This window comes from Seriola aureovittata, chromosome 6, assembly GCF_021018895.1.
Source record: "Seriola aureovittata isolate HTS-2021-v1 ecotype China chromosome 6, ASM2101889v1, whole genome shotgun sequence".
In the NCBI taxonomy this organism is placed as follows: Eukaryota; Metazoa; Chordata; class Actinopteri; order Carangiformes; family Carangidae; genus Seriola; species Seriola aureovittata.
The window spans coordinates 10,565,815-10,580,630 of record NC_079369.1 but is presented as its reverse complement, the minus strand read 5'-3'; the positions used below and the strand labels follow the sequence as shown (position 1 = coordinate 10,580,630).

General features: G+C 40.3%; 3 protein-coding genes across 3 annotated transcripts in view; 1 reads left to right on the top strand and 2 right to left on the bottom strand.

The window, feature by feature from the left end:
* The first annotated feature begins 3,302 nt into the window (after window positions 1-3,302).
* Window positions 3,303-5,401, top strand: cks2 (CDC28 protein kinase regulatory subunit 2). The gene is made up of 3 exons (XM_056378843.1): window positions 3,303-3,500; window positions 4,022-4,149; window positions 4,861-5,401. Exons 1-3 carry the CDS (start codon window positions 3,442-3,444, stop codon window positions 4,902-4,904), a joined length of 231 nt encoding a protein of 76 aa, XP_056234818.1. The 5' UTR covers window positions 3,303-3,441; the 3' UTR covers window positions 4,905-5,401.
* On the bottom strand, window positions 5,399-7,702 carry cimap1d (CIMAP1 family member D). The gene is made up of 4 exons (XM_056378841.1): window positions 7,614-7,702; window positions 6,710-6,820; window positions 6,219-6,332; window positions 5,399-5,959 (listed from the first exon to the last, which is right to left on the bottom strand). Exons 1-4 carry the CDS (start codon window positions 7,651-7,653, stop codon window positions 5,472-5,474), a joined length of 753 nt encoding a protein of 250 aa, XP_056234816.1. The 5' UTR covers window positions 7,654-7,702; the 3' UTR covers window positions 5,399-5,471.
* Window positions 7,703-9,576: 1,874 nt separating this feature from the next.
* cpamd8 (C3 and PZP like alpha-2-macroglobulin domain containing 8) overlaps window positions 9,577-14,816 on the bottom strand; it is a 42,769-nt gene continuing 37,529 nt past the window's right edge. Inside the window, exons 42-44 of the mRNA XM_056379446.1 lie at window positions 14,130-14,204; window positions 11,662-11,863; window positions 9,577-10,723 (exon numbers count right to left, since the gene is read on the bottom strand). Coding sequence (XP_056235421.1) covers window position 10,723; window positions 11,662-11,863; window positions 14,130-14,204 — 278 coding nt within the window. The 3' untranslated portion in view covers window positions 9,577-10,722. The remainder of the gene's footprint in view (window positions 10,724-11,661; window positions 11,864-14,129; window positions 14,205-14,816) is intronic.

The window sequence follows — 14,816 nt, the reverse complement described above, 5'->3', positions numbered from 1 at the left end:
CACACATAAATAAACCACACTCAGATTCACTATGACACCACCACCACTGCCACCCCACCTTCTTTCAAACAACCAATCACTTCTTGTTTGTTTGCTACAGGGTATAAGAAGTTACTGATAAACCAGATGTAATCGATACATTTTGACAGACGTAGCTGGCCTTCCTCAGTGCACTTTTTTCCTGACAAATAATAACTGCACTGACAACAGATGCAAAATAAAAGAGATAGGCCTATAAATGTATTTCTACAAATCAATCTGAATTTTAAACAAATGATAGTGGTATGAAAGTGGTACTAGGTTTAATTTTCATCAATATCAGTGATCAGATGTTAGATTGCATTTTCAATCACAACTATACTATGTTTCCCCGTATGTGAAGAGTTAACATATTTACCCCCTGTTTTGGTACTTTGCATATACAAGTGGAACAAATCATGCTGTGAATACACCACCACTCATTAGCAGCTGTTACCTTGACAACAGCGATTACAACTTAGAAAAACAACACAGCTCACCTGCAGCGCAGAAACCTCAAACTAAAGAGTTTGGTTAAAATATAGAAAGAGTTTGTTCTTGCAAATCATTGACTGAGAAAAGTAATACTATGTTTATGTAAGGCCTAGAGAAAATACAAACGTTGACTGATGCATTTCTCACTGCCTGTTATGTCACAACAGTAATGTTGAAATTTCATAAAATGGATTGAGTCAATGGAAATATCTACAATAGAAATAAGACAATAATCTATTTTGATATTACGGGATAAAGTCCAGTTATAGTCAAAATATTGAGTGACAAGACAAATTTCCCTTCCTGTCCCTGGATTGGATCAAAATTGAAATCCTTAACATAAAAATTTCACTGTATCTAATGAAAGAATAACTGAATACATAACATACATTATTCAGGGATTTTCATTATTTTCTTTGCCTTAAATCAGCCAACACAGGGGTGATAGTAAAAAGAAAATCCTGAGCCTGAACTTTTTTCCCTGGGAGGTAAGCGGGCCCCTAAGCTAAGATATATGCCCCGATCAATGCAATTGTCAAGTGGGATCCAGGGGTGTGCTCCCCTGGGACAACATTTTGATAAATAGTCCATTAAATTAAATATTCTGATGACTTTTGTGGATACAAATGTACATTATTCAGACATATGATGAACAAACCCAATACAAGCCTATATTACAGTAGCATCTTTGTGTAGAGCACCAGAGCTCTTGGGACCCTGAGCCTGGTAGGCCTGTTCAGTAATCCATCCCTGCTTTTAACTAGTCACTTACCTGCGTACTTATTGCTTGTATAGCATACTGAGAGTACGGATACTACAGCCATACCAAGAAAGGTCAGTGGGTGACAATTATAATACTGAAAAGTAAACTAGGAATTGAATGAATGAATGAATGAATGAATGAATGAACATTGGATTTATATAGCGCTTTTCAAGATACCCAAAGCACTTTTACAATGGAGGGGGGACCTCACTAACCACCACCAGTGTGTAGCACCCACCTGGGTGATGCACGGCAGCCAATGTGCGCCAGAACGCTCACCACACACCAGCTTGAGGTGGAGAGTGAGGGTATTAATGTATCAGCCACTTTCACAGGGGGATGATTAGGGGGCCAGATGGAATTAGCCTGGTTGGGCAGTATTGATTAGTAGCCTAACCATTGACTAAAGGGCATGAGCAAGGAGACATTCAATTTTCTGAAAAATATGCACCATTTATTATAAATATTTTTTGAAACAGCTACAGTGCAACAAAACCTTATGTAATACTACAACTCTCAATTTGCTATTAAGAGAACAATAAGTAGCAATCATTTAAAGTGCTTCAAGAACTGAAAAACAATGAGAAATAAATAAAAAATAAGCAAATACACTTTACTACAACACTCAATTTGTTCATTCGAAACAATTTGCTATTGCTATAAGTTCAGTGTAAATTGACCCATAGCCCTGTTGTATAAGCTCACCACTTGCAGCCCATAGGAAAAATAATGAGACAAATTGGGACAACATAGGCCAAGTTATGGACTGGCAGCTTAAAGCAGACCCATAACTTGGCCTATGTTGTTCGAAATTCTCTCTACGTCATGTGCAGGGATAATACCTCAAGGTGTTGATGCAATGGGGTTGATTGCTGAGGCCAGATGCAGAAGAAAAGGCAGGTGAAGGCATGTGTATCTGTCCAATTACTTTTGAACCCCTAAACTTTAGGCACTATGTGTTAAATGTGTTATACATGTCCCACGCAATTATTTCTATACAGCTGTAAACCTACTCAAATAAAGCTAAAATTGCCACTTCAATGTAGTATCCATTATCTCATTTCAAATTGAATGTGCTGAAGCACACACTCCTTGAAAAACAACATATGCAAATACTTGAGGTCTGGACTGTAGCTCTTATACAGCCCAGATCGTTTTACTAATTTCTAACATTTTAAATCTTTTACTTTTTATGGTACTTTGAAGGCAAAGCTAGCGTCAAACTTAAAAATAAGGATATAACAATTCAATTTTTTTTTTAAAATTATTATTATTTACTGAAAGCTGTCAGACAGGCCTATGTAGGGCTACATGATGTTGAGGTTCTGTGACACAACAGCGTTGGAACAGCAGACACCTGGTTCAAGCACCAGTTGAGTTGGACCTGCTGTGGCAGCTAAGCTAGTCAGATGGTAGGAGAGCGACAGCCCCTCTGTTACCTTAGTGGGATACTTGTATCTGGTTGTTTGTGCATGTAACGTAGACGTTACAGAACTTCCTGAAACACAGCTGTTGTTTTCACTACTGCTGTGTACACCATCATAAAGCAGGAGAAGGTGGAGTTCAGTGAACAACCAGTTTGAAAATGAGCTTTATTTTATTGGCATTTTTCACATACTGAAGACCACGTGCGCAAACATCCCGACGTCGAGGGCAGGCAGGGTTGCAACGTAGCGGAGAGAACGAAGAGATGAAGAGCTCTCACTGAGATCCTCATTTCGCTGTCAAAAAGGTTCTGGCGAAAGACCAGAAACGTTTTCAACTAATATATCTGATATCTTCCGTTCAAACGCCAAAAAGTCCAAAAGACTTACTTAACCTACGTGACGTAAAACCAAAATTTAAGATGACAGCTGAAATTTAAGTTTTTAAAGGAATTTACAGGACAATAACACCCACTGTTACAAATAATGTTTCCTCGTTGTGCTTCCGGAGCAGAGTGCTTCATCCTCTCAAACATAGACGATTTGAGGGAGGGCGGGTTCCTGCCTTGGCCAATCCGGGGAATGCGGGGAGCCGTTGGGGTTTGAATCGTTGTCTGAAAACAGCGGCAGATGACAGCAGGCTGTTGCGCTCGTAAATCTCAGGAGAAGTAGGCTAACTGTTTAATATCACCTGAAAACAGCTTTCCAGACTTCAGCTTTGACTGTTATCGTCGACTGAAAATGTCAAAAAAACAAATTTACTATTCAGACAAGTACAACGACGAGGAGTTCGAGTACAGGTATGATTATCGACATTTGCTAACGTTAACGTTTTCAGAAGTCCGTTATTTTTGGTTGAGTGGCTAGTTAGCTAACATCAAACTACGGTAAGATTAGCTTGGTTAGTTACGGGGTTCAACATAACTTTAACGACAGTTGAAACGTCGTCCTGGTATGGGTAATTTAGTAAAAGGGAGCACCGAGTATATCATTTAGTTTAGCATTACCTTAACATTCGCAACTTGCTAATAATACTCAACTTATCGTCCACTTATCAGCTACCCATGCTAATTGTTATTAAAAGTGGCATGGTTTGAACGTTAAGGGGGCTAACGTTAGATTACTGCAGCAGGTTTAATGTAAAAAACAACAACTAACCCTTACATTATATCATTATAAACTGAGGCTTCAAGTGTTAATGTTGCATTAGAATTACCTGAAATTGACGTTAAGTTACTGCTTCTCCGTCCTTTTGCAAAGTAGAGCTATTGTCGGTGCTCTGGTGGGTCATTCTTCAGTTTTCTTATTTGTCTTCATATAGGCATGTCGTGCTTCCAAAGCAGCTGTCTAAACTGGTGCCCTCCTCCCACCTAATGACAGAAGAAGAGTGGAGGGGACTGGGGGTGCAACAGAGCCAGGGCTGGATTCACTACATGATCCACAAACCAGGTGAGTGACCATGGAATTTAAGGATAGGCTCTCATCTTAAAACAATACTCTCATGTACATTGAATGAGCATACTGATTGCTCGAGTCATTCCTTTAGTTAATGATCAGAAGGAAATGCTTTCTCAGCATGTGAACAAGAAATCCAAAATCTACATTCTTAGTCTTTGTTCTGCCAAAAATAAATTGTCATGTTCAACTAAAGCCATTGTATGGTTTCAGCTGTCTGCATTAATCAGATCAATTGGGTGTTTCCAGAGTACAGTATTTTTAGTAACAAATTACGTTTTGTATTACCATCTCCCCAATGCAGCTCAGCAAGGAAATACAGCCTGGAGAAATACAACATGTTGTTCTTAAGAGACTAACTTACACATATTTTTGTCTAAATCAGACAGCTAGAACCTCATTTTTATTCAGTTTCAGCCCTCTCTTACATTGTGGTCCACTAGGAATCTTTTCATGTCCAATAAGGAGAAGAAGAATTATGATAATGATCAGTATCTGTTGCTTTACAAGTGAGAGTTTAGTATTAAAATTATTAAGGTAAGCATGACAAATATCAGAATTTATCCTCTAATAGCTCCTAGCATGTCCCACTAGACTGTGCTGAAACTTAGATGGACTATTGACTTAGATGTCAATACACTGTGTGGTGTAGCCACTGTACTTAGATGAAGCTGACAGATACTTCTTCTTTGCTTTCCTCTCCAGAGCCACATATACTGCTTTTCAGAAGGCCTCTCCCAAAGGATTAAATGGGAACTATCTGTAAAATACCTGCTTTCACCTTTGCTGATTTGTATTGTCTTCAGACCATACATCTCTCCTACATACATCTCTACATTTGTTCTAATGTATTGTGTTGAAATTCCTTAGTTGTATTGTGGTTTTTGTTCTTTCAAACTCCCTCAATTTTTAGAGGTAATGAGAGGCAAATATCTTGATTCCACTGTGAATGATTATAAATGATATGAAGGTGAAAATTTGCCTGTCAACTGTACATTTTTAATGCATTTTTTTAAATGTCTTTTGATGTAGTTTTGTTATGATTGATTTATTTACTGAGCTGTCATACAGGCACAGGATTGTATTTTTCTTAAGCCCATGATTTTCCCATTTTCTGCTCTTTATACTTATGTTTGTGTTATGTACATATATTATTTCTAGATATTATACATTTTGACACTGAGTCATGGTTGATTCAACAATTTCTTTGTTGCTGAGAGAACAAAAATAAAATGTACTTTCTTCACGTGTTTGCTCATGCATATTTTCCTACCATTACATATTTATGTGTGTCATTTTCTCCAAGTGATTGATGTTTAGTCAGAAACATTGACAACTAGTGGGGTGACAAATTCTGAGTGTCTGATGCCCAGAGAGAAGGCAGGGGCCCGAGTCTTGTCAACTGTCACTTTCTCTGGATTGTACGTCCCAGGGCCAGGTTTCTTGGTGGCATCTCTGGGTAAGCTGTGTCGTCCCAGCATTGAAAATGCAGGTTGTCGCCGTAAATATATACCTGGGTCTGTACTGTTGTACCTGCAAGGCCCAGGTGTCTTGGCTAAATCCACAGATGGTCCACCTGTGCTGTAACTACCTGATATTGTGTAGCTTGCACTGGTTGGCTTGTTTGGGACTTGAGGGCCCATGAGTGGAGGGAGACAGTACTTGTTAGGAGCCGGTACGGAGTCAGTGCTGCGGTAGTGTGTGCGAGAGCCCATTGTGTAGGATGGAGGTCTGCGCTGAAGGTTGCATGGTGGGGCTTTCTCAGGGCTGTATGCACCTGGTCCAGGTGTTTGGAATAGCTCCTCTAGAGAAGAGAGAACAATTGAATAATAAAAACTTAACTCAACACCATATGGTAGAGTGCACTCAGATTTTCAGTTGCAACAGCTGACTGGATCTCAAGAAGTGTCAAAAACAAGTGGTTTTTGTACAAGGGCTCATTCTATAAACTGCTACAGAGCTATGAATGCGACTAGTTTGATTTTTAAAAAAAAAAAATTGTCTGTAAAGGAAAATATGCACTAAAATAAATATTTGCTCATAATACAGGAATAGGAACTTACTCTGTGCTTTCATTCTGCCCAACATTGAGTATGCAGGTGTGCCATCCTTTCCAAAGCGAGTGATTTTTGCATCAACATGGTACTGAGGCCCTGGACTGGAGTCAACACAATACACTGGGGAATATAAACATTTATTATAAATTCAATATGTCTCCTCTCTCAGTTTGGTTTGATCATGCAATGGCCCCAAATTGCTTGATGACATAAGGTGAGAAATAACTACAGAATAATGTGGCGTTGTCTCCCCCTATTGGCTCTCATTTGACACCACCTTTGATGTACCACTGACTTAGGTGATGTACTTGTGAGATTAAATTATTTTGAAAAGAGATGAAATCATTCTATCGGTAAGCTTTCTGAGCTGTGGCCAAATTTATGGCTTTGACATCAAGGTTCTGACCGAGACAGCAGCAAAGCATTTATTACATAAAGAATAAATAATAAAGGTTTCTACTGTAGCAAATGTTAAAGTAAGACAAAGGGTGTCTCACTATTGTCATTTATCCTGCCATGGAAAGAATAGGCAGGGCTTGTCGGCTTGGTGAAGTCGTGACCAATAAATCCAATGGTTGGAGGAAGCCCATACCGACCAGGACCTGGCCCTAGAGACAGGTGGAAATGTCACACACTTATTCACAATCTTACATACACATTATGTTCCATAAATTGCATGTGCTTTGCACAAATGACACAGATTTGCAGTAAGGAAGATTAATTTAATTACGTATACAGCTGTGGTCCTACTGCAGATGCATACACCACAGAGAAGTGGGGATCTATGCAAGTAATGTACTTCATTACCTTTATCAGCTCCAAGTAAGCAAATATCTCTACAAATTTGCACAATTATTACATTTTACATAACCATGAATAATTACAACCTGTCATTTGACTATTTGATTCATTAGAAGCAAAACTGAGCTGCTTCATCATCAGTCTGCTTTCAGAGACACCTGTCAGCCAATTAGCCTGGAGCTATTAGTAATTAAACGACTGCATCTTATTTTTGTCTGTTCTGCACACTGCATCAAACAAACATCTACCAGAGCAGGAGGGTGCTGCAGGCAGCAGCACACAACATCAAGGCACAACCTGGGGAAAAGTATTACATCAGCATTCAAGTGCTCAGTGGCATGTGCACAAGAAGAGCAAGTGGGAGTATTTTTCACAGAATGGAGCGGGTCTTGGCAGGTCTGCACACTGAGAAATCCTCCTCTCTGTTCAGGTGGGTGCTCCCCTTTGAAATTACGAGATACCAAATGACCAAATGTGACCAGCTGGAACACAGGTACTGATATTCATGTCTTTATACAGGGTGTAAAATTTTACAAACATGGATTCAGGCAATCAGAAAAAGTAGCTTTTTGTAAGATTATCCTCCACTGATGAAGTTACCTTTTTCCCTTCCTGCAATTGCTGGATATTTTTTCTCCATTTGACTCTTTGTAGAAGTGATGGATACTTCAGGGATCACTCAATGGTTGCAATACTATAGAAGTACAAAACATGTTAATCATAACAACACAACATTGGCCAAGAAAATAATGACTGACAATTCTAAGATCATGGTTAAAAAAACAAACAAACTTAAAGGTAATCTTTTTTTGCACCTTACCACAGGTAATTCTCCTTTACAGCCAGAACTGAGGTAGGCTGCATACTTGTAAATTCAAAAAGTCATCACATGAGCGCCCGAGTAGCACCTCACTCCTTAATCCACGCCCTCCTTGGTTGTCTTTCTTCAGCTATCACAGTATTGTTTCTCCAGGATCCAGCATCACCCATACCACCCTTAGCTAACACTGACAGCCAGAACCCTGGATGATCCAGAATCAATCCTTAATTTCCTCTGAAACAATCAAGAAACCTGAGACCTATAATACACACCAACATGTCAACAGCAGAACAGACTCTCCACTGGATAGGGCTCAGACAGGTGAATGGCCCTTCCTCCACAGAGGTAGATGTATAGGTGCACTCAGCTGCAGCTTAGGAACAATGTCATCACTCCGATTCACTCTCATGTAATGCTAGCCCCCCCCCCTTCAAACCATGAAACCAAGATCCCCCTCTCCCGCCTTTCTCTTTTCACTCTTTCTGCTCATTGCAGTGTGGAGACGCAATATCACTCTTCAGCCATGCATGCAGTTGCTACGGAGACTGCTGCGGATAGTTTGCTGCTGCCAGATCCCCTGCACTGCTGGCTCATTGTCCCAACAGGAACAAAGTTTTTCCATTCAGACTGGATGGGTAAATTGTACTGTCCCTGCTCAGAGCTTGGTTACAGGGTAAAGTTTTTGTTAAGTTCCGAAACTTTTACCTCAAATTTGACCTTAAATGAAGACCTACCGACAGTAACAGTTCTCGACACTCACTTCTTTACATTTATGAAAGTAGGAATGCAGAGAAAATTCACATTAAATTTCCTGCATGCACAGTACTGCCTTGATACCGCATACTGTATACATTTTCTTCCAGGATTAGATGCAGTGCAGCACACCTGGATCAGTTACAGGCTGACTGCCTTCATTCAGCAGGCCCCATTGATCTAGTCATAAACTGCCAACATACATCTGGAATACACCGCTGGAAATTAAACTAGCAACCCTCTTTTCCTCATCCTTAAAAAGTCAAACCAATTACCCAGATGCAGCTACAGTTAAGCACTCTTTGATCTCCCCTAATCCCAGTGATAATTTGTAGTTGGGATTTGAAGGACTCATTTAAAACGGTGAGCTGCCAGTTGCCAGAGGCCGCAGTAACCGAGAGGGTCGACAAGTGACGTGCAGAAAACAAACATTAAACTTTAACAGGCTCTAACTCTCTTGCGGCTGGTGCTTTGGTAACTCAAATCTAACACAAACACAGGACGCACATCCAAGCTTAGACATGTGTTCAGTATGTACAAGCTGATACACACACATGTACATGCTTTCTGTCTCTAACACAGTAGCTTGCCAGGGGTCAGAGAGTCAGTTATCAAAGCAGAGGGCCTTCTGAAGCAGCAGCGTTGTAATACAGCTCACTGCTGGCAGGAAATTATCTCCAGACTTAACTAGCCTTTCAAAGGAAATAGAGCAACACAGCCCTCATAAACAACTGCATGGAGCTCCTCTGCTAGTGGGAGCAGTGACGCGTACAGTGCCGCATCTGCAGAGATGGTAGCAGGGGGGAAGGTACTTCTTTGCTAAAGTTACACAAAGTGTAATGGGACAAAAAAACAAAAAAACATAACAAAACAAAGGAGGTGTGGTAGCAAAGTGCAGAAACCAAGGCAACACATATTACTGGTCAGACACATGAGCAAATCTTGTCTGCTTATTAACTACAGTGTAAATCCGACAAAATCAAAACCCTGGATTGTATACAAATTTTATTCTCGTTTGTTTTAAAAAGCACAATATTTGATATGAATCGGGGCTACATTTAACCAAATTTGGTACATTTACAGGAATTTAAAACTTCATTCTTGATTTTTAAGTTGACTGCTTCACGAATAAAAATTTAACAAAAACACAATAGCTTATGAACTGTACAATCAAATCTCAAGGTAGGTAAGGTGTAAGGTGACTTGAGAGTAGATGATGTTCGTGTCTTGATACAATAGTTTCAGAAACATTTCAGCTGGTGCATCCCGGTGCACCATTGGTCGAAAGACGCATCTCTTGTAACTGTAAAGTCCATGGTTTGAGTCGGCCAGAGGCCTTTGTTGCATGTCAGTCCCCCTCTCTCTCTCTGCAAGTTTCCTGTCAATCTCTACTGTGCTGTCTAATAACGGCAAAAAGCCCAAAAAAATCTCAAAAATGAAAAACATTTCAGCTTATGTTTCTGTAAAGCATATGGTTAGCATATGTCTTCTTCCAGCAGGATACCAGCACAAGAATTTCAGCAAACGTTTCAATAATTGGGTTAAAGCTTGCTATGAAAGAAAAAAATGCCTTTGATAGCACATACTGTATCTCTTGTTCGAACTGAAAGAACCACAAGGGCAAAAAAAGTAGAATGTATGGGCAGGCAATGACAAAAAAAAAAAAAAAAAAAAAAAGATATGACCTCTAGCTACAAATAAATACCACAGATAGAAAATATAACAAAATATTTTGCTTAAAGTCAGGTGTAATTACAAACATAAATACTTGATTATTTCTTCTAGTGATTATAAAGGCAGTACAGTGAATAACAAAGACGCTATGGTGCCTATTGGTGACTAGGAGTCTGGAGGAAGAAAAATAAAAGTCTGGAGGACACTATCTTAATAACAAGCATACACAGTCACATCCAACCACACACACACAAACATAAATGCATCCGCTCTATCATTCAAAACAATCTAAAACCTAATAACATACACTCGCACACAAAGTCACACTCTCATTCTCCAGACCCCACCATCTCTTCCTTTCAGGCTGGACAAGTCCCAAGTCTCTCTTCTCTTTCCATTCACTAGCATATTCACAAATAATGTACAATTTGGAGGTGGGTATGGCTTCACTCTGTGAGGGTTTCTGTGGATGACAGGAAAAAAGAACAAACATTCAGGAAAAGATTATCTTGTTAAGACTTCTTTCTCTGAACAATATAGATCTGTAATTAAAAACCTGTGGAGAGACAATGGTATTCAGCTGTCCTACACCATCAAACAGCTCTTTCTTTTGGATTACTATGACGGACCAAATGTCATACCTATGGAAAACTGATCCATTAATGTTTTTAAAAAAGTCTACTTCCATGAAAAAAATAAACCCAACAATGAACTGATCCTCTTAAGTATTTCCTGTGTGATCAGCTGATTTTATTCCTCTGTGCCATAGACCTTCACTGTCTCTTCCAAAAAAACTATTAAAAACACACCAATGAGCCACACTGTTGCACTGTGTGACATATTCCTTCTTTGAGGTCAACGTGGGCACTGTAGTTTATTTTGAATCAGTCCCACAATCACTGTCCTAAATGCTAAATAGAGCACCCAAAATGTGTCCATCCACATCTGAAAATAGTCACCAACAAATACACAATTTAACCCTGTTTGTGCATTGTTTAAAAAAAAAAATACACTGCCCTGGAGATCCAGTGTATTAATTAGTGGTTAAATATTTGTGTATATATCATAAACTGTACATTTGTGAACCAATTAGTAGGAAGGAACGATCCTGGGGGTGAGTGCTATAGACAGGGTAGGGAAGTCAGACAGTACTGAGAGATGGACTATACTATTGTTAGTTTTGGTCATTTCATGGGATTTCTTACCAATAACAAATATATATATATATATATATATATATATATATATATATAAACATTAGTCTTATCATAGACAAATCTGGCCATAGATCCTCACATTTATTCTGATCTACATAAGTCCCAGTCTAAAAATCACTGGCATGATGCCAGAAATCCAGTAACGCAGTGAAACAAACACAAACAACAACAAATCTGCTCGTACCATCGTTCAGGGGTGTTTTTTGTGTCCAGTGTGGGTAGCTGGGTATCTGCTGGCAGGAGCACCTTCTGCTCTACATCCTCCCCACCTTCAGGAAGGTCAAAATGGTCCCTTCCCTCTGCATCAGCAAGGAAAGGCTCAGAATCTGAGTCGTATTCATAGGAGTAGTAGGACACCTCTGCCATGGATCCCTGCTCCTCTTCACCTGGAGAGATCCAGTGTGGGGTGACAAATACAAACATGAAACTGAATGAGGGAGGGTCTGTAGAGATTAGGCCCTGACAATGTAGCCATTGAAAGGCTGATTACAATATCTGATATGTGATGACAGCCACTTGATCTAGTTGCTGAAGATTTAAGCGTTAGGTGTCAAGGAGACTTAATATCCTGTACATCTTAAGGTCTTCAGCAGCAGTACCCCATCAGTGACAGTAGGGGTCCTTCCATGCTTAAAATGTTGTACAATCCCATAACATGCTACTTCAAAAATCACCCTTTTTGGATTAGGGCATTGCTTTATTAAATATTCATTTTAGATAGGTGCTCATTACAAGTCCCCCACAATCAGATTTTGCTTCTTTAAAAGATTGTGGTACACATTAGACTTCATGGTGAGTTCTCACACATAAACCAAAAAGATTATGTAAACGTTTGATTCTTAAAGTGGGAAATTTAAACATGACCAAAAAGCGTGGACAAGATGGGAAAAAAATCAGCTCAAATGAAGCCTGCAAGTTTGTGTATCCATTATACCATATGTTGTCCTCTGGTACAAGTTCACTAATAAGACAAGTCTGCACATGGAAGCTAATTCCAGAGCTCCAGCTTCCTCCACTGTTCCAGTGGAAACTGTCAGTTCCTTGGCACAACCCACCTTCACCTATTACACTCTCGGTGCACTTAGCGGGCATGTCGTCAACATTGTAATGGTTTACAATGACTGTTTTTACAGTACTTATTCAATCTAATCACCCGTGCGGTTGTCATATTGTAGGTGAGTGTGTGTGAGTCTGTGGGCGTATTTGACTATGTGCGTGTGTATACGTGTGTGCATATATATATATATGTGTGTAGATACAAACATATATGCATATACACAGTGGGGTCTCTTGGTCAAACTCCGGTCCATCTCCACTTTCTGAATGTGGTCTCAGACTTTTGAACCCCACTGTACACTTATACACACACATATCTGTATATGTATATGTATGTGTGTGTTTGTGTGTGTGTGTGTGTGTGTGTGTGTGTGTGTGCGCGCGCGTGTGTGCGTGCGTGCGTGCGTGCGCATAACAGCATTCCTGTGGTGAGTGTGAAGCATTAGCTTTTGTACTAAGGAGACCTTTTCCCTGAGAGCAGCTTTGTGAGCTGCAGCTACTGGGAGCTGCAGGCTGGAGAACAAGTCAGTGCAGGCTGTGCCACATCACACACAGACACACACTTGTGCACAATTCAGACACATAGGCAGACTTTAATGTTATATATCAGTAATAGCTCACACATTGCATACAACATGGAATCCATGCACATCCACACACAGCATGCATATACAGCATGCACACCTCTGCAACTTGTGAATGACTGCATTGCCTTTTCTGTTTCCATTGCCAAATGTAACACAGCTACATCCTCCCTCCACACGCAGCCAAACATCCTATCAGGAATTCTCTGGCTGCCTCTCTGGAAGTGGCAGCTGATCTAAGCTCATGGCACAGCAACAATTGAGCCTGCAGTGTGAAACCTATCCACCTATTTATCACACCGATTGTAGACATGATGTGGTGGCAGGGGAATGTGCTGCCCCACACCCCATCTACATCTCTACTTTCCTCATCTCATCCCTTCTCCCTTTCGACCCTGCTCCTTTCTTCTCTTTCGTCTTTCATCTTGTCTCCCGGTCATCCCCTTTTCACTATCTGTCTCCCTTTTCTTGTTTACACCCCCAACACATCATTTCATCTCTTTGTTTCTCACTCTCTCTTCTTCCTGCCCCATTGAATTCTCATTCTCCACATGTTAATAAAAAAAAACCCCACACAAACACACAAACACACACATTTTATTTTAAATGTTTATAATACGCATATTTATAATATGCAAATTTCATACCATCTATTTACACATATTTGCGCATGCCAACATTACGTGCCAATATGCCTGAAATTTTGGTGCTCTACATTTACATTTAGCTGACACAGAAGCTCAGATTGAGCTATCATGGATGCAGAAGCAGATGTAACATGCTACAGATTCTACGCAACATGCAAATATTAAAGACAACTGTCAAGTGAAAAGCTAGTTAGTCCTGTCTCTGCTGCTGGGTACAATTGGCCTCAGCAGGCAGGGGGAGGGATGGTTGGAGAGCAACAGAGAGGTGATGTGGAAGAACTTATGAGAAGAGTGTATGGGGAGATGGGAGGTAATGCAAAGCTGTGTACAGTATAAGTAGGGAAAGGCGTGGTAGATGAAGTTACCTGTGTGTACAGGCACTGAGGGCTGCTCAGTTTCCTGGCGTGCTGTCGGTTGCCTCTCCTCCACCGTAGTCTTCACTGGAAATACAAACACACATACACGTTTGATTATTCACGTCTATGTGCCTGCCACGGTACCTAAAAAAATAGTAATGAATTAAACAGAGTTTCAGTGTTACATAATCTAAATACTGCCTAGAAGCATTATCCACCCCACTGAGCAACACTTCTTGGCAAAACAATGATGTACACTCTGTCTCAACAGAAGCCTGCATTAAAATCTTTCCAAAAATAGCAGGGGCCAAACCATGGCCACAGGGGCCATGTGTGGAAACAAATTATATCTTTTTCCTTTTCAAAACGGGGAAATGGTGGCATGAATGTCCCCCACACAACCATACACAAACAAACAAGGCTAAACAAAAATACAATTCTTTTGATAATCTACACAGCATGAACCACTTGGCACAAACTGAGGTCTTTTCCCACCAAAGTTTTGTCTATGTCCTTTCCCAATCTGCTCCACAACATGAAGGCTCCTTTGTTGTTGGGCTGTGCGTTGGAAAGGAATGTGACAAGGATTTCAAAGGGCTGGACAAAAGCACTCTGTCATTTGGACAGAGCCCTGTAATACAGCAGAGAGTGAGAGAGGGTGGGGGGGGGGGGGGGGGGTAACTCTCCTCAGACAAC